The 18,557-nt window shown below is 28.5% G+C and overlaps 1 protein-coding gene and 1 long non-coding RNA gene across 2 annotated transcripts; one reads left to right on the top strand and one right to left on the bottom strand.

The window, feature by feature from the left end:
- Positions 1 to 533: 533 nt before the first annotated feature.
- On the top strand, positions 534 to 11,329 carry LOC114305674 (alcohol-forming fatty acyl-CoA reductase). Its single transcript, XM_082899233.1, has 10 exons — positions 534 to 1,429; positions 1,523 to 1,626; positions 4,122 to 4,324; positions 4,421 to 4,521; positions 5,010 to 5,202; positions 8,461 to 8,628; positions 9,282 to 9,363; positions 9,980 to 10,249; positions 10,741 to 10,868; positions 10,972 to 11,329. The coding sequence occupies exons 1-10, from the start codon at positions 1,177 to 1,179 to the stop codon at positions 11,123 to 11,125; spliced, it is 1,656 nt and encodes a 551-aa protein (XP_082755359.1). The 5' UTR covers positions 534 to 1,176; the 3' UTR covers positions 11,126 to 11,329.
- Positions 9,686 to 12,787, bottom strand: LOC145804631 (uncharacterized). The gene is made up of 2 exons (XR_014346799.1): positions 12,662 to 12,787; positions 9,686 to 10,331 (listed from the first exon to the last, which is right to left on the bottom strand). It is a non-coding gene; the product is annotated as an uncharacterized LOC145804631 (long non-coding RNA).
- Positions 12,788 to 18,557: the final 5,770 nt, after the last annotated feature.

The following is an 18,557-nucleotide window of genomic DNA, read 5'->3' as shown; positions in this document are numbered from 1 at the left end:
TCAATTTAATAAGAGTAGGTAAACGGTAAACTCCTAACTGGATTGGTATACGAAACCTTCGGAAATTTTGGAGTCAAAAAATTCATGCAAATGTTGAAGAGATATAGAAGACGGAAAGTAACAAAGTCAAATTTTATGCATATGCATGTAGACATATCATTTATGTACATGTGTACACTCCGACACATTCATGCATGATGTGCATTGAAATCCACAAATGTTGTGTACCTAAATTTTTTTTTATTATTTATAATGGTGTTTTAAGTTGTAATGTATTATAAATTTAAATATAGTGTGATTTACACTTGAGATTAATCTAATTCATATGTTTCAAATTAAATTCTGACGTAATATTTCAAATTTAAGATATGTGTTGTCAGTGGCAAGGCCACATTGAGATCAAGAGAGGCCCGTGTCCTTCCTCAAATGTTTTTTTTTTCCTAAAAGAATTACATTTTTATATCTAATTGCAAAATATTTTTTAATTTTCTCTTTTGGAGATTCATATATACCCCTCAAAATCTTTGTTCCTCTTTTGTTTTTTTTTTTTCCCAACAAAATCCATGCAATTTGTCATTTTTAAATATTTAATTTTGTTAAAATATTTTTTTTATAAATTTTATATTATTTTTCTCTTTTCTTTCTCTATCAGTCTCCTTTTTGTGTCTATCTTAGTGTAATTTTATTTTCTACTTTTATGAAGTTTTGTGATCGCATTTTAAGTTACGAACATCATCATGTCTAGAAACAAAAATAGAAAACCGAATTAATAAAAAAATTTAAAAACCCAGTTCAGAATTGATTTCATTTATATAAAAACTGAAACTTGCAAGTTTTAGGACAGAATTGCTACCACAATGTTAATATCCTGCAGAGAGGTAGGTTAGACTTATTTATCCAAAATTCTTCTTGAAAGAAAGAAGGCTAGTTTTGTGACGCATGTATTTGCCTTCAAATATGTATATATGACCCCTCAAAAAAAATATTGAAAACAAAAGCACAAGCAAAATGTGGGTCTTGTAATGTTTTTATTTATTTATTTAGTTAAATTTTTAATGGTTGAGAGCACTAAAAGTTGTGCTCTAATAGCACCACTAATGATGTAGCAATGCGCGTTTGTTTTTTTTTTTTAACATTCTCAATGTATTAGTGTTATTAGTGATTTTTTTTAGTTGTATGAATCATTATTGCAAAGAAATTACCAATGACTTGCGTGCACTCCACCATTTATATCACTTTAGCATCATTATATATATGAGATGCTCTACATTGTCACAAACAGCCCAACACTTTCTCTCAGTTGATCTCTCTCTCTCTCTCTCTCTCTCTCTCTCTCTCTCTCATTCTCTAATGGAGCTGGGAAGTGTGATCAAGTTTCTTGAGAACAGGACCATTTTAGTCACTGGTGGCACTGGATTTCTAGCCAAGAGTACTCTCTCTCTCTCTCTCTCTCTCTCTCTCTCTCTAAGGTATCTATAAAGACTGATGATTTGTAATGATGATTTGATTGTGTGGGTTGTAGTTTTTGTGGAAAAGATACTAAGAGTTCAACCAAATGTGAAGAAGCTTTATCTTCTTGTAAGAGCTGCAGATGCCAAGTCAGCCTCACAACGGTTGCAAACTGAGGTAAGCATACTTCCACACCCACGGTAGCTACACCTGCAGCTGGTCTGTAATCCATAACACATTCTCTTTTCTTTCTACATTTTCTTAGTAGCCAAACAATATATGAACACAATTTGTGGGTATTCGAAAATATTATCATATCGGTTTGAGTATACCGTGTAGTCAAAATACACATCCGGTACTTTTTTGAATTTTGGGTATGAGATGTGTATATTGATACGTTTTATCGCATATGATAGATATTTTTTAGAAGTAAAGAGATTTTAGAATAATATATTGTGCTTATTTTTAATAATTTTAATGGCAAATTACACTAACAGTCTCCATAGTTTGGGATTCGTGTCACTTTGGTCATTGATTTTTTAGTTGTGACATATTTGATCCTGAATTTTAAATTTTGTTCCAAATAAGGATAATTGAAGATACCATTGTTTAATTTTAAGGACAAAATCGTCAATTTAATAAAATATAAACTAATTTGACAAAAATAAATGTTAAAAAAATATTTTTAATTTTTTAAAAATTATTTTTATCCATCAATGTTAAAATTATGTAAAATTGACAAAAATTAATAAAAATTACATGATTAATTTTTAAAAATTAATTTTACATGATTATCATCCAAACACATAATAAAAATTAATTTGGTAAATAAATAAATAAATATCTAAAAGGTTTATCAATTTCACATAATTTTATTTTTAGTTGGTAGAAATAATTTTTAAAAATTCAAAAATATTTATTTGATATTTATTTTTATCAAATTAGTTTATATTTTATCAAATTGACTATTTTACCCTTGAAAAATCTAATGATATATTTAATTATCCTTTTTTGGAATAAGATTCAAAATTTAGGATTAAATGTGTCACAATTGAAAAGTCAGTGATTAAAGTGATACAAGCCCCAAACTATGGGGACTATTAGTGTAATTCACCCTAATTTTAAAAATAGCATATTTTTATAATTATTAAAAAAAATTAAAAATACTCATGGTTCCTTTTTAGTTTCATCTTTTTTGGGTTACCCATTTTCATTATATTGTTCTATGTTTTTCTATGAGTTTTTAATTATTGTTTACATTTATTTGTTTAATTTTTATATTATATATTATTACAAGTTATAAAAAACATTTTTTTTTAATAAAACTAACCTATCATATTTGGATTTTTTTTTTCTTGTATTAACATATACATAATATTTATACCCACACGTACGTGTTTCCTAAATTGATGGAAATTGCAACCAATATATTTTGCCACCCATTTTGGAAGAATCAATTTATCTTATAAATCCAAAATGTCTGTCATTCAATGAAAGGCTACTGGCAGAATTCACCAATGAAAGGCTACTGACCAGTCAAATTGGTGTGTTAATATGAAAAATGATATATAAGTCTATTTTTTAAATTGGTGTGTTAATAAGATGATTGGTTGATGATTATGGAGTAAATGATAGAGATATTTGACTTAGATATTGAGTTTAGAAATTGAGTTTAATTTTTGTACCTGAATAACAATAATTTTTCCGATTTTAGCACACACAATAAGTGCTTTTAAATATGTAAAATTGATTGAGAATTGACTATTTTAACATTAATCTCATTTTAATGGAAGAATTATTAGCTAATTATGGAAGGGTTTAGCTTCTCTCCTATCAACTCGAGAGAGTTTAGATTTGGTAGGCCTATTTTTGGAACCGATTTTGGTGAGTGAAACCGTTCATTTTTTAGAACTCGTTAAGTAGAATATTAATGCAAAAAAATCAAGATGATCAGACATCGGTAGCTATATAAACGAATCAAATATGTGTTACAAAAAATAGATTCTTAAAATTATATTTGCCGTCTATTTTTTTAAAATAAATATGATTCAAACATGTAATTACCGATATCTAATCATGTTGATTTTTTGTACGAATATTCTACTTAACAAGTTTAAAAAAAACTATTTGGATCACTAAAATTGGTTCCAAAATAGGCTTACCAAACCTAAAACTAGAGAAAAACCAAACCTATTCTGAAATACCGTATGGTATTGCGTATGTCATATTTTTCAACAAACAAAAATTACAAAACACACCAAGGGATCATCTCGTCTCCCTGTGAATGAATGGAGGCACGTTAATATTGTCTCATCTATAAAGTTTTTTATTATATTATTGCTTAGAATATTACATAAATAATATCACATAATAACCTTAAGGGGTTAGTCTGCTGATCAGAGTTTGGAGTATGGAGGTGTGCTCCCTCCAAGATTTCAGATTCGAAACCTTAGAGCCCCTGCTAGTGGATGGTGAGATTGCTCCCTTAAATTAGTCATTCTAGTAGGCTGAATATCCAGTTACAAAAAGAATAAAATAATAACAATGACATAATTCTCCACAATTACTCAAACAAAATGTTGCATCATTTCATTTTCACATAACTTTTAATGGATTTATTGATGTAATGAAGTACAATGTTTTTGTAATTCAATTCTATGAATGTGGATTAGGTGATAGCAAAGGACTTGTTCAGGGTTCTAAGAGAGAAATTGGGTGCAAATTTGAATTCTTTTATTGCTGAAAAAGTGACGCCAGTCCCTGGTGACATTACACTTGAGAACTTGGGAGTGAAAGACTCTAACTTGGTGGAAGAGATGTGGAGAGAAGTAGACATTGTAGTTAATCTAGCTGCAACTACCAACTTTGATGAAAGGTATGGGCCTACCAAAATTTTGAATTAATTCAATCATAATATATATATACACTAAATAAATTAATGTGTAAATGTGTGTGTTTTACTCCTTTGTAGATATGATGTTTCATTGAGTCTCAATACAATGGGAGCCAAGAATGTTTTCGACTTTGCAAAGAAATGTGCTAAGAACATGATGCTTCTCCATGTATCTACTGGTTAGTATAATTCCTTAATTAATTGGAAAAAAATAATTTGTTAACCTTTTAAATTTTTTTTATTCTTTTATTATTTACCCTTTTTTTTTATTGTTTCACACAATGATTTTTATATATACATCATAGTTGCAATATTCAATGTCAAATTTATGTGAGTCATTGATGAAAAATACCCCTGCGCATTTAGAGTGCGTTGTCATATGTGTGCGTCACATGAGCTTTTTTGTCAACCTCTATAAAAGTGGCTCGTGGAATGGTGACAAAAATGAGCATGGATTCTCTGAAGTCAATTGTAAAGTTAATAATAAAGTAAACATCTTATTGATCGTGTGTAAATCCATATTTTATTTTATGATAATTTTTTTCTCACACAATTAAAGTGGAATGTCATTACAAAATGGCTTGGTGTTTAAAGGGGGAAAAAAAATTTAATATAACGGTGATTTTAATAAACTAATAAGCATTTGAGATGATGTGTTAATTTTCAGCTTATGTATCCGGTGAAAGGGCTGGACTCATCCTAGAGAACCCCTATTCCATGGGAGAGACACTCAATGGCATTCTTGGATTAGATATTGAATTTGAGAAGAAAATTGTGGAGGAGAGGTTGAGTGAGCTCCGTGCAAAGGAAGCTACAGAAGCAGAAATCACTTTGGCAATGAAAGATTTGGGCATTCAAAGGTTTGATTCAATCTAAAACAATCAACTCAGTTACTTGCTAAAACCTTCATTAATTAATTAATTTATTATTTTTTGTTTGAGCTGGAACCCGAACACTTTCCTTTTTCCTCAATCCTTTTATTACAAAGAGAGTAATTGAGAAAATTAAACATATTTTTTGGATAAGAAAATTTATATAACATGATGATGACAGTTGAGTTGATTTTAAGAGGTGTCAAGACCATAGTCAACCATTGGAATGCAACCAAGAGAGAAATTGAACACAAATTTTACGTTTTCTTCATTAAAATAGTTGTACTTAAAATACAAAAGATTTTATTAAGTTTAATAAAATACAAAAACACAAATGTGAGATAAAAGAGTGGGAGGTGAAATACACATATAGTGCTTAAATTTTGTTTTACATTTAATTTATTATTATTATTGTACACTTTTCAGTAATTATTTTAAAATTTCATTTTGGTTCTCATCTCATACATCTAATTTGTGCATTGTTTGAATGTTGAATTTATAAATGAATTTATGAAAAAAAAAAAAAAACAAAACAAAACAAAACAAAACTTTTCATATTTGCTTGATGCCATTAAATAAGTTTGCTAGCCAAAAATCTGTGCATCTTATTGCCCTGTTTGGCAAGTGGATTTTTTATTTTTTCTTTTTGATTAAAATTTACAAAAAGATAAAATAAGTTAAAATAATTAATAAAATAAAATGCCACATCAAATTTATAATCATTTTATATTTTTTCTTACAAATATCACATCTAACTTCAAAAAAAACCCTATCCTCTTTCTAAGCACAAAATTTAATCTATTAAAATAGTAAAAATTAAAATAACTTATTAAAATAGTCAACTTTCTAAATGAGACCATTATAAGATTTGGGTTTGATTCTTCTCACTGTATTTGTAGATTATTCTAACGTGATTTTGTTTGAATATTGACATTTTTTATATGCTTATAATAATGTTTTATTAAATTTTTCTCACATAATAATTGAATGTAAAGTCTTATATTTTGTGGTATTTGTAAATTATCACTTGCAGTATTTTATTATTATTATTAAAAACTACACAATGCTTGGTTACTATTTTTGAAAAACACTTTTCAGAAAATTCTACCTTCTTATTTTCCATTTTTTTTTTATTTTTACTGAATTTTTTTAATATTTTGAGCAATTTTTTTAATTTTTAGACATATCTAATATAAATATACCTAAAAAGTAAAAAAAATTGAAAAAAACCTTTTAAAAATTCACTAAATACAAAAAATACAAAAAAATAATAGAATTCAGTATATTTTTTATATTTTTATGTATTTATTAATTTTTAAAAATATTTTTTCATAATTTTTTTACTTTTTAGATACATCTAAGTAATGTGCATTTAAAAACGTAAAAAAAATATTTAAAATTTTAAAAATATTCACTAAAAACAAAAAAACACGAAAACCAAAAAATTCAATTTTCAAAAAATTTAATTCAAAAAATTCAAACCAAACACACTTAGATAATATGGTTAGCTTGTTTGGTGGGAGAAGTTATTAGTTATTTTAGGAGCAGCCTTACACACTGTATATATATATATATATTGTAATTGGGGGAGAAGTTATTAGTTATCAGAATGAATCAATAATTTATTTTTTTTCAACTGTACTAGGATCGGATGTGTCACATTATTACATTAATTTTGACAATAATGAGTGTTACATCATGATTGAGAAAAGTAGCTCAGATGAGAAGTGTTTGATGGTCCTGTAGTACGGTTAGTTTCATTTTTGTTGTGATCGGTAACAGATGAAATTTATAATTTTATACTAAGTGATTAAAAAATATGAGATAACATGATGATTTATGATTGATCAGAGACATGACAACGTGGTGTCTATACATCAACAAATAATTTTTTATTTTAGATAATAATAATAATGGTAACATGACCATTGATCAATACTCGCTAATTTATTTAATTTATTTTTTTAAATTTTAAAATAATATTAAAATATTTATAAGATGAATTTTTAAATTTATTTATTAAATAGATTGAGTTTGAGAATATTCAGGCTAACTTGGCTCGGTCAAGTCCAATGCAGTTGCTTAAATTTGCACCTGGTGACTAAATTTTAAACTTTTGTGTCAAATTAATTACAGAAATTATTATTTATTATTTAGTATATGCCCAATGCATATACCCACTCCTAGTTGGAAGGATTAGTTTAACCGTTATTGTTTTAATTCAAATAATGTTATTGTTAATCTATTAAGTCCAGTTTTAATTTCTGATTTTATTTTTATAAAAAAAAAAGGTCCAAATTTAATTTGAGCCAACATTGATTAATGTTGTGAGCTCATTTTAGCACAAATTAATAACCAACGTTCTACTCTGAAGCAGTGTTTTTCATTAGGGTAAGATTGGGTTGGGTTCGACTTCTCTCAAGAGAATTCAAGAACCTGTATGACTCATCACACATCCTGTTTTGCTAAGCAAAATTGTTTTGTAAAATCTTTTGTGTATATTATTCTTTAAAAAAATTAAATCCATCTAATGATAGTAACATTTTTATTTTATTATATTTTATCTCCAAAAAAGTAGATAGTCTATTTTTTTTTTTTTTTTGAAGTAGATAGTCTATTTGAAAAAACATTTTTTTATCATTTTTTTTTTTGGTAAACAAATGTAACAAGTGAAAATATTACAATCATCAAATAACGTAATTTCTATGGTTAATATATATAGAGACTCATATAAAACAAACGATTCAGATCATCAAAATAAAAATTTTTGTTGATAAGAAATCCAATTATTTTTATTACTATTAGGACCTTGTGCTGTGTGCAAGTTCATTTACAGCATGCCATTTTTATATGCAGAAGTTAGTTGTACATTTAATGATTTCCGACTCTGCATTCAATATTTATGAACGCTTTCAGCTTTTGTTTTTAACGTTCTGAAAGATAATAATTAAGTGCAAATTTAAAATATATATATACAATCAAATTAATAGAAAATTTATAAATTTTAATACTTAAAGTCTTAAATTATTCTCCATTATAATTTTACCTTACAAGTTTTTGTGCAACCTAACTTATTTTGTCCCTGTTTGAATTTTAGATTTGTGAATAGATTTTTCAAAGAAAATAAAATGTGAGGAATTTGTGAAATAAAAAATACAATTATTTTTTTAAAAGAAAATTTAATAAATTATACTTAACCTAGAGAAGATGATTAAGCAATAATCATAAACATGTTTTTTTTGACAGGGCGAGGAAGTATGGATGGCCAAACACATACGTGTTTACAAAGGCAATGGGAGAGATGCTTTTGGGGGAAATGAAAAAAGATGATGAGATGCCACTTGTCATCATCCGACCCACCATCATTACTAGTACTTACAAAGAACCCTTCCCTGGCTGGGTCGAAGGCATCAGGTAATAAATATTATTAAAAAAAAATTAAAAAAAAAAACATAAATATTGTAATAAATTATGCAAATTTATGCCTAGCTATAATGAATCCAGCTCACTTATTTCATCCTGCACTTTTTTTTTTTTTTTTGTCCCTTCAAATCTTATCTGTTTATAGAATCATTTTCATTGATATAAACAATTTAATGAATTAATAAACTTTTAAAAAGACATTAAAAAAGTACCATACCATGACCCTTCAGTCCAATTGCTAGATTAGAGAGAAGTCTCATTCTTTTAAACGCAAAAGGGTGAAGTACTCCATTCGAAGTCGTATTGTCCGTTTTCTGTTTCAACTTTGGGATCTTTTAGGAAGTGAGTTATAATTTACTTCTCAAATTATAACTCACTTCCCTCTCTTATAAAAAATTGATTATAATCAGCTTTTAATTAGTTTTTAACCAAAAAACTGATTATAACCATCTTCCCAAAATAACTCTTATTAGATTAAAGTTTTCATTTTTCTTTAAATAAAATTGCCAAAAAATAAAATTTGGACAGATATATTAGGTGGACTGGTCTTTCAACCTTAGGGTTCAAATTGTTTATTGCCTAGCTATACTCTTTTTCTTTGCTTCTTTTTTTTGGGTAATTGACCATAGTTTCCATGGTTGCAGAACAATTGATAGCTTGGCTGTTGGTTATGGGAAAGGAAAATTGCCATGCTTCCTTGGTGATCTCGAATCTATAGTTGATTTGGTGAGCTAATTAACCTTAACTCATTTTCTCATTTATTAGTCATTGTTCCTCTTGGTGTGACATTACAAGAAAACCAACGTGACAATGGTATCAAATTGTGGAATACTTCTTGTACGTATGGCTTCATGGCACTTCCTCTATAGTTTTTTTGTCAAACTTGTACCTTGTCCTTTAAAATTATAAGTTGCACTTTTCTTTCTCTAATTTTGTAGAATTTTCTTGTTCCTCATAATCTTATAAAATTATACTTTGTACCCTCTATTTTTTTTTTTTAATTATTGAAAAATATAGTGGGATTGACTTGGGAATATCGCAAAAAAACTTTAAAGAGTACAAGGTGCAACTATTACAAAATTGGAAGATACAACTTAAATGTAGCTTAATTGATTGTACTTCTACATTACTAGCGAAATATTCAGAGTTTAAACTTATGAAGAAACGCCAAATGTCTAGTTGTACTAACCAGACTTACTAACTAGCTAACATCCTATCGGTGTAACAAAAGGGGCAAAGTGCCATTAGCCCATGTATTATATGTATAACATGCAAGTGATGTTCATCTTCTTCTCTTAAAAGAATCCAAATATCATCTTATGTGAAGGATATATATATGCAGATACCAGCTGACATGGTGGTTAATTCAATGGTGGTTGCAATGGCAGCCCATGCAACTCAACCATGCGAGATGATGATCTACCAAGTTGGTTCTTCATTATCAAATCCGGTCATATTCTCTTGGATTAAAGAGTATGGCCACCATTACTTTACAAAGCATCCATGGATTGGTAAGGATGGAAAGGCTGTCAAAGTTGGCCATATTACAGTTCTCAGCTCCATGTCTAGCTTCCGCAGATACATGGCTTTGCATTACTTGCTTCCACTCAAGGTTTGTTTTTGGCATCTATATGTTATAATCATACTTCCATTTCATCCATTTTCTTTTCTCTTCTTTTCTTTTCATCCATTTTCTTGGCAAACAAACAAAACACATCATGATATTTTTATTCGATGGATTGTATATCTCATTTGGACAATATGATGCATGACACACTTCAGACTAATATTATCTTCTTAATTTTGACAAGTGTTTTGTTAAATATATATATATGTATAAAATAAAAATAAAGAGGAGAAATATATGACAAAGATCAAGACACATGTTCAAAGGACACACTAACATGGCCAAGAGTCACAAAGAAGGCAACACAAAACAGAATTAGCCCTGAGGATAATATGCTCAAGAGGCTAGGTCAATTGAACAGAAAAATACACAGAAACAACACGATAAAAAACACAAAACCAAAAATAGCAAATAACTTCATAGTTACACTAATACCTTCTTCCTCTTTTGGGGTTTTTGTCCTATAATTTTTTCAGGGATTACAAGTAGCAAATACAGCATTTTGCAAATATTTCCAAGGCGTGTATGCCGATCTTCACCGAAAGATCAAATTTGTGATGCGGTTGGTAGAACTTTACCAACCTTACTTGTTCTTCAAGGGCATGTAAGTATATAAATATTCACTACCAAAAACAGTTGTATTAGTCAAATTTGCATATGTTTATTATAATCATCATAGTGCCTGATAATGAGCTTCTTGTGTTCAGCTACGATGATATCAACACTGAAAAGCTGCGAATGGCAGCAAAAGAGAGTGGCGTTGAGATAGATGTGTTTTACTTTGATCCCAAGATCATTAATTGGGAAGACTACTTCTTGGACACTCACATTCCAGGGGTAGTAAAATATGTGTTCAAGTGATGAAGACGACCACAAGGACAATAAAGGTTGTATTTTAGGAGAATTTGCATTTACACCTAAAAAAATATTTGTGTTTTAAGGTTGATATATACATATATATTTATTTTGAAGAAGGTATCAATATTCCTGCCAATGTGTTTTGTGTAATTTCAACAAATGTATTAATTTAATTGAATTTGTTGGAATAGAGTTGTTTTAAATCTATCTCAAGTAAGAATTTTGTTTCTTTTTCCTAGGTGCTACACAACACTTTTCCTTTACTAGTGTGATATTTGGTTATGAACCATTACATAATTGACCAAAAATTGTCAAATCAAATTTGTTTACAACTCATAATAGTATTTGGCTATATTCCAAAGTGGAATTACATGATTAGGACTCAATTGTGGCAACTTTGATTACCAATCAAAATAGACTTGAGTTATGCTCCACAGTGCTGTTGGCAGGGCCGGCCTGAGATTTAGGGGGCCCTCAGCAACATTTCTAAAATAGGACCCTCTTAACAATAAAAAAATAAATAAAAAATTCATGAATAAAACGATAAATTATAATTTTTTTATTTGTTTGTAATCATAAAAAAATTTACTTGCACATATAATCATTAAAATTATAAATAAAAATTTACTTTCATATATTAAAATAGGAAGCAATCATTACAAATACTTAAAAAAAATAAAAATCTAGTCTTGTTGCTTTTTTTTGGGCCTCATGTTTAATTGGGTTTATAGTATTTGGGCCATCTTTTTTTTTTTTTAATATCTAAAATATAAAATTATATTTGAGGCCCCCTATTTTAGCCCAAATTTAGAAGCCCAAGGCGCAGGCCTCTCTTGCCTGCCCTCAGGGCCGGCCTTGGCTGTTGGTTATGATCAATGACTCGATTTGTTTGGTTTGTAGAGACAATTTTTATGAAAAAATTTCAAAATTTTGTTTAATTGAAAATTTTTGAAAAAAAAAAAAAATCAAAATCATTTTTCTTTCCACTACACATCAATTAATAACTTTTTCTCTTAGACACATCTATTCAACTACCAAAAACAAAAAATAAATAAATAAAATCTTTAATTTCAAAACTATTTTCAAACTATACCACCAAACAAATTTTAAAATTTTACAAACTCTTTCTAAAAAATTATTTTTCAAAATTGTTCACAAAAACAAACCAAACATGGCCTTAATTTTTTAGATTTAATTTAATGACTAAAAACATGCCCTTTTGTAGGTATCTAGTAAAATTTTGTATACCCAATAAGATTATCAAAATCTAAACCACTCTATATATTTTATGTATGAAAAATGGATCATCAAGTCCATGAAACAAAAAGTACCAAATAATCTCACATTTCATTCATTGAATCAAAATAAATTAAGAAACTGATCAATTCATTTATAGTAAAATCATCTTAGAATAGATCATTGCAAAAGTAGTAATCCATGATGTGCAGAGCAAACCATAAATTTCTCTCCAAATTTAACAAACCAAGTATCAATTGATCAAATACTAAAATTTAACACCACAAGTTTGATAATTTATACCTGAAAATCTCCGAAATTATAGCGGAAGGGTTTTTAGGGTTTAGTTCTTTGTATTCGAGATCTCCATGAATGAGATCGCGAAAGCTTCCGTGAAAATGTGGCTGTTGTAGAAGCCCTAGAATTTCAAAATCCATAGCACTTTAAAGGGTTCGAATTATGGGCCTCTGATGGGCCAAAACACAACAGTTGGGCTATTGGATTGAGAGAATAGTTTTTGGGTTCGACTTGTGCCCAGTAATTTTGGAGAATTCTATTTACCAAAAAAAAAAAAAAAATTAAGTGAGCCCAATTTTTTAGTACACGATTAAATTATTTAGAGCTACAATTTATTCTTAGTACACTTTTTTTTTCTTCCCAAATTACCCGTTTGAAGTACACCCAAATAAAATAAATTAAAAAATTCAAATTAATTTTGAAAAACTTTTCTTTTGGGCTTAGGATTAGTGGCTTGTTTTATTATTAATCTAATACACATTATTTTTTTTAGATAACCAATGTAATGGATATTAGCCGAAATCAGTCAAAATTAAAGCTTGATTTTGATATATATACATATAAGTTCATTATATTTAACTTAGTTTGCATAATAATACACCAAAAGATTGTGATTTTATTGGACTGTTAATCCACATGATTAGAACACATGGAATTCATGATTTAGTAAAACAAGAAACAGAAACACAAATTTAGGATTGATGTATATAAGTCAAAATAAGTGAAATTTGAAGCTTGAGTTTGATAAAGGAAGACCATGTATATATATTGAGATATACACACACATATATATAAAATCAAATGTTCATTGAAAGCTGCAGGTTTTTTAAGCACAACTAATAATATAATAAAAAATAATGATGTGTTTTAGTGGAGTGGATTGAAATTTTGAAGTGAAAAAGAAAAAAAGAAAATAATTGAAACTTTGAGAAGAAGATGGAGAAACTTGAATAAGAAGATATATAATTTATTAGAATGTATTATGAAAAAAAAATAATATTTTATTTTAATATGTAATGTCTTTATTAATAAATTTATATTGGGTATAACAAAAATTTAAAATTTAAATTGAACGTATTGAATTCAAATAAAATGACCCAATAATTTTTAGGCCGTAGATTATGGTAAAAAAGAAAGCCCACCGTGAAACCCAAATCAGCGATTCAAAACATTTGCTCGTATCACCGAAAAATATCAATCTCACAATCACCGACTCTTCACATTTGTAAAACAGTAATGTGTTTTATTTATTTTATTTTTTTATAAATTTTATTTGGAGGTGTTCTACCCTAATAAGTCCATCAAGAAAAATTATAACTTAATTAATTTCATGTATTTATACTTTTATTCTACGAGATCCTTTTTTCCTGATTTATATTATTTGTTAGACTATTATACCCTTATATCTATTGTTGATATGTATTACATAGAAAAATGATATACACATTTACTTTTTATTGCTACCTCTATTTTGGTAATTACCATTATTTACATTTTTATTTTTGATCAGTTTCATTCACATTTGTGGTATTGTTTTAGGAGTTTTCTTAAGTGTGCAAGTGCACACCATGTGCCACTTACACAAAAAGTGTAAGTGTAAGGTGTAAGTATAAGTATAAGGTGTAAGTGTAAGGTGTAAGATGTAAGTGGGTTGCACATGGTGTGCAACCTCAAAAAAGGTGTAAGTGTAAGGTTTAATTTTTTACAAAAGGTGTAAGTGTAAGGTGTAAGTGTAAGGTATAAGGTGTAAGGTGTAAGTTGCACACCATAACCAAACCCTTTGTTTTATTGTGCTAGGGTTTCGAAACTCTATATTTTGTAAGGTTTAGAAACTTTAGTTTACACATGGTGGTGAAATAATATTATATTCCTTCATTGTTGCAGTGCAACTTTGTGTTTCTCCATTGTCACTCCGTGTTTGAAGTTCTATGTTCGTCGTTGCTCTGTGTTTGAAATTCTATGTTTCTCCATTGTTGTAAGTCGAAACTCTGTTTGTGTCCAATCAATTTTGTTACAAACATATTCTTCAAATGTGGGTTTGGTTTGATTTGGATTGATGGAATGATAAAATTACATAAATTGTTAATGATAATGATAATGATAAAGATGATGATAAAGATGAGGATGTAGGTGATATTTTTTTGTTTTTAGAGTGATTTGAGTTTTTTTTTTTTTTTTGGGATTTTTAATTCTATTGCTTCCATTATTTTTATTTTTTTGTCAATCAGTGTGAATGTTCACATTTCACATTGTTTGAAAGGCTGAGAAATAAGCGTTAAAATATAAATATGGACATAATTATATGTTTAGCAATATGTGAATGTTCACATATTATTGATTATTTGTTACTAATTGTTTAAAAAATTATTTTTTGTTACCATTAAACAATTGAAATAGTTATTTTTTTCCCTTTCAATTTTGTTTCATGTTGCAGTGTGAATGTTCACATTGGAATGAATTTAGTTTTTCTAAGGCTAGTTATATATTAATTGTAAATTGTGAACATTCACATTGCATTTTCGTAAGAGTGTTTTTTTTTTTTTTCGAAAGTTAGTTGTATTTTGTTATTTTTTTTACTATGCTTATTGGTTGAATAATCATTTTTGTTACCAATGAACAATCGAATAAGTCGATTTTCATTTTTTTCAATTTTATTTTATATTTTCACATTGCAATATAAATGTTCACATTGGTATGAGTTTTTTTTTTTAATTTAATTTTATTTTTAAATTAGTTGTATATTAATTGTAAATTATGAACATTCACATTGTATTTTGGTATAAGTTTTATTTTCTTAAAAGTTAATTGTGTGTTTGTTGTTTTTCTCACTATGTTTGTTAGTTGAATAATCATTTTTTGTTACCATTAAACAATTGAAATAGTCTATCTTTACTTTTTTCAATTTTATTTTATATTTTCATATTGCAGTGTAAGCATTTTCATTGGTATGAGTTATGTTTTTAAAGGCTAGTTGTATGTTAATTATAAATTGTGAACATTCACATTGTATTTTGGTATGGATTTTATTTTTTCGAAGGTTAATTGTATGTTTGTTGTTTATTGTGAACATTCACTTTGTACTTTAGTATGTGTTTTGTTTTTTCAAAAGATAGTTATATGTTTGTTATTTGCTGTTAACATTCACATTATATTTTGAATTTTATTCAAATTTTTTGTTGCATTATTTTTAAAATTTTCAAATTATAAGAATGTTCAAAATTCATAATTTGAGATTTTCTCCATAGAATTCAGAAAAGATTTTCTCCGTAGAATAAGGAAAAGATTTTCTCCATGAAATAAATGAAAGATTCTCTTTAGAATGAAGGAGTAATTTTCTCAATAAAATGAGGGACTATTATTATGTATTAGTTTCAAAATAGAAACATGTGGAAAAAATTAAAATGTTGATTTGGTCATATTACATTAAATAGGACTTAATGAAATATTTAGAAAGAATATGAGTAAAATGAAAAAGAGGATTTATCAAAAAATGACTCAACAATAATACTAGAAACACTAATTAGTGTATCAATTAAGACACAAATTGTACATGTGGGTTCTATCACATAACATAATTCTACCTAATATGTATCTAGTTGTTGTGTTAATTTGTACATAATTCTACATTAATTAGTGTTTCTATCATTATTGTTTGTCAAAATAATATTACCCTAAATTACATTTCTTACCTTCGAATTTATATTCAAGTTATATTTTCCAATTGCACTCTTCATTTTTTACAAGCTAAAATATAAAAAAAGTAATCCTTTATTTTGCCTATTTCTTTTTTATTTATATACTCCAACATTACACAAACTGTTTAAAAAGCCTTTCAAGACTCTTCAAACGTAGCTATCTTGAAGAATTTTGTTAAAATAACTATTATAATAGCTAGCCCATTGGAGTGACCAAAATATAATAATACTATTTAGCCTCCGTTTGGGAAGTGGGTTGGCTTTTTGGCTTTTTGGCTATTTTAGCCTGGGGCTAAAAAGCCTGGTTTGGGAAGGGCTTTTTGGCTTTTTTGGCTTTTTGGCTTTTTGGTGAGGTGTCATCTTGTTAAATGACGAAATTGCCCTTCTCTATTTTTTTTTATTTTTTTATTTGGGTTTGGATTTGGCAGATTTTCGGGTTTTTTTTTTTTTTTTTTTTTCAATTTTGGCTTTTTGTTGGGAATAAAATTTTTTTGTTTTTTTTTTTTGTGTTTTTTTGTTTTCAATTTTTTATTTTTGTTTAAATTTATTTATTTATTTATTTATTTATTTATTTATTTATTTATTTTTGGATTTGGCATATTTTGGTTTTTTTTTTTTTTTTTCAAATTTTTTTATGTTATCTTTTGATTTCGCGTATTTTGGTATTTTTTTTATTTTTGGGGGTTTGGATTTGGCTTTTTTCTTGTGTTTATTTATTTATTTATTTTTTATATTGTGTGTCGATCTGCCGACTTTTTAAATATGTCTTTTTTTTTTTTAATTGGTATACAATTACTTTTTTTTAATATATTTGTGTGTTTCATTTATTTCTAATTTACGTCGCACATGACAATTTGTGTATTAGTTTTCTTTTTCATTTGAATTTATTTGTTTCACCTTTTTTTGTTCTTCCGAAAGCAAAATTGGTATGGATTGTTGGTTTTTAAAGTTATGCACGTCAGCAACTGCAAGGGGTTACATTCCCGTGGCAACTCATACATATTATACATGATAATATATTTGAATACAGTCTGTTCCACGTGTGTCATTACGGGACAACCATACGAAAATTATTTCGACTACTATATATTTCCTAACATTCCGTTATTACGCATGTAACATAATTTGTCACGTATGTGAAGGCGGACCAATGCCATATGGGGGTCCTCATCTCCAACCATTAAACCATCCTCGTCATGTTCAACTTCTGGTATGGCAGTTACTATTGTCATAGCCTCTTCCTCGTCACAGATTGGCTGAACAGTTGTTGGGTTACCTGTGTTTCGCCGTATGTAATTATGTAATGCCATTGACGCACCTACTAACTGAACTTGCACATTTGCAAAGTCATACCGAGGCATGTCTCGAATAAACCCCCATCGATTTTTCCAGGTACCGAAAGTGCGTTCCACCACACTGCGTAAGGACGAGTGCACTTTGTTAAATAATTCCCTTGGCGTGTTTGCCATCGCGTTCTGTGCAATACGCCGGAATTCTTGTTGGTGGTAACGGTGGCCTTTGAATGGTGCTAAGTAACCAATCCGGTTTGCATAGCCAGAATCGACAAGATAATATTTGCCTGCAGATATGACGACAATATATGCCACCAAAACGAACATTATGCGTCATTTTCATATAACGATTTGTCAGGAAAAAAAGGAATTGTTAACAAACCTAATAACATGACCATGTGTTACCTTCGTCAGGATGTGGGAAGGGGACATTGTCATTTGTTAGTATCTCGTTGAATATGCGACTATCATGCATACTTCCTTCCCATCCGCAAGAAATGAATATGAAACACATGTCGAAATCGACAGCAGCCATTATATTTTGCGTGTGACAGTATTTCCTCCCGAAATATGTTGCCGCATCTGGCCCCGTAACCCATGCACTGACATGTGTTCCGTCTATTGCGCCAATGCAGTCCTGCAACCATGGATAAATTGTTAATAACAAGTGTTTCCTTCTTGCCAAGCGTCAAGTGCAGTTAATAACACAAACAAAATATATTTTCTTGGTTTATATGTCAATCAGGTATTTCCGTCTACAAGTACCTTGAACGGTAGGTATTTCCGTCTAGATCGCACGTATGGATGTATACGATGCTGACTATATGTGGGCCGGCAATGAACAACTGTGAACTCTTTCATGGAAGTTAATACGTTATGCACGTGCCTCGACACAATCTCCCCGGAATGTTGGAA

The sequence above is a fragment of the Camellia sinensis genome, chromosome 12 (assembly GCF_055761805.1).
Source record: "Camellia sinensis isolate YWXY chromosome 12, ASM5576180v1, whole genome shotgun sequence".
In the NCBI taxonomy this organism is placed as follows: domain Eukaryota; kingdom Viridiplantae; phylum Streptophyta; class Magnoliopsida; order Ericales; family Theaceae; genus Camellia; species Camellia sinensis.
This window is presented reverse-complemented; position numbering and strand designations above follow the sequence as displayed.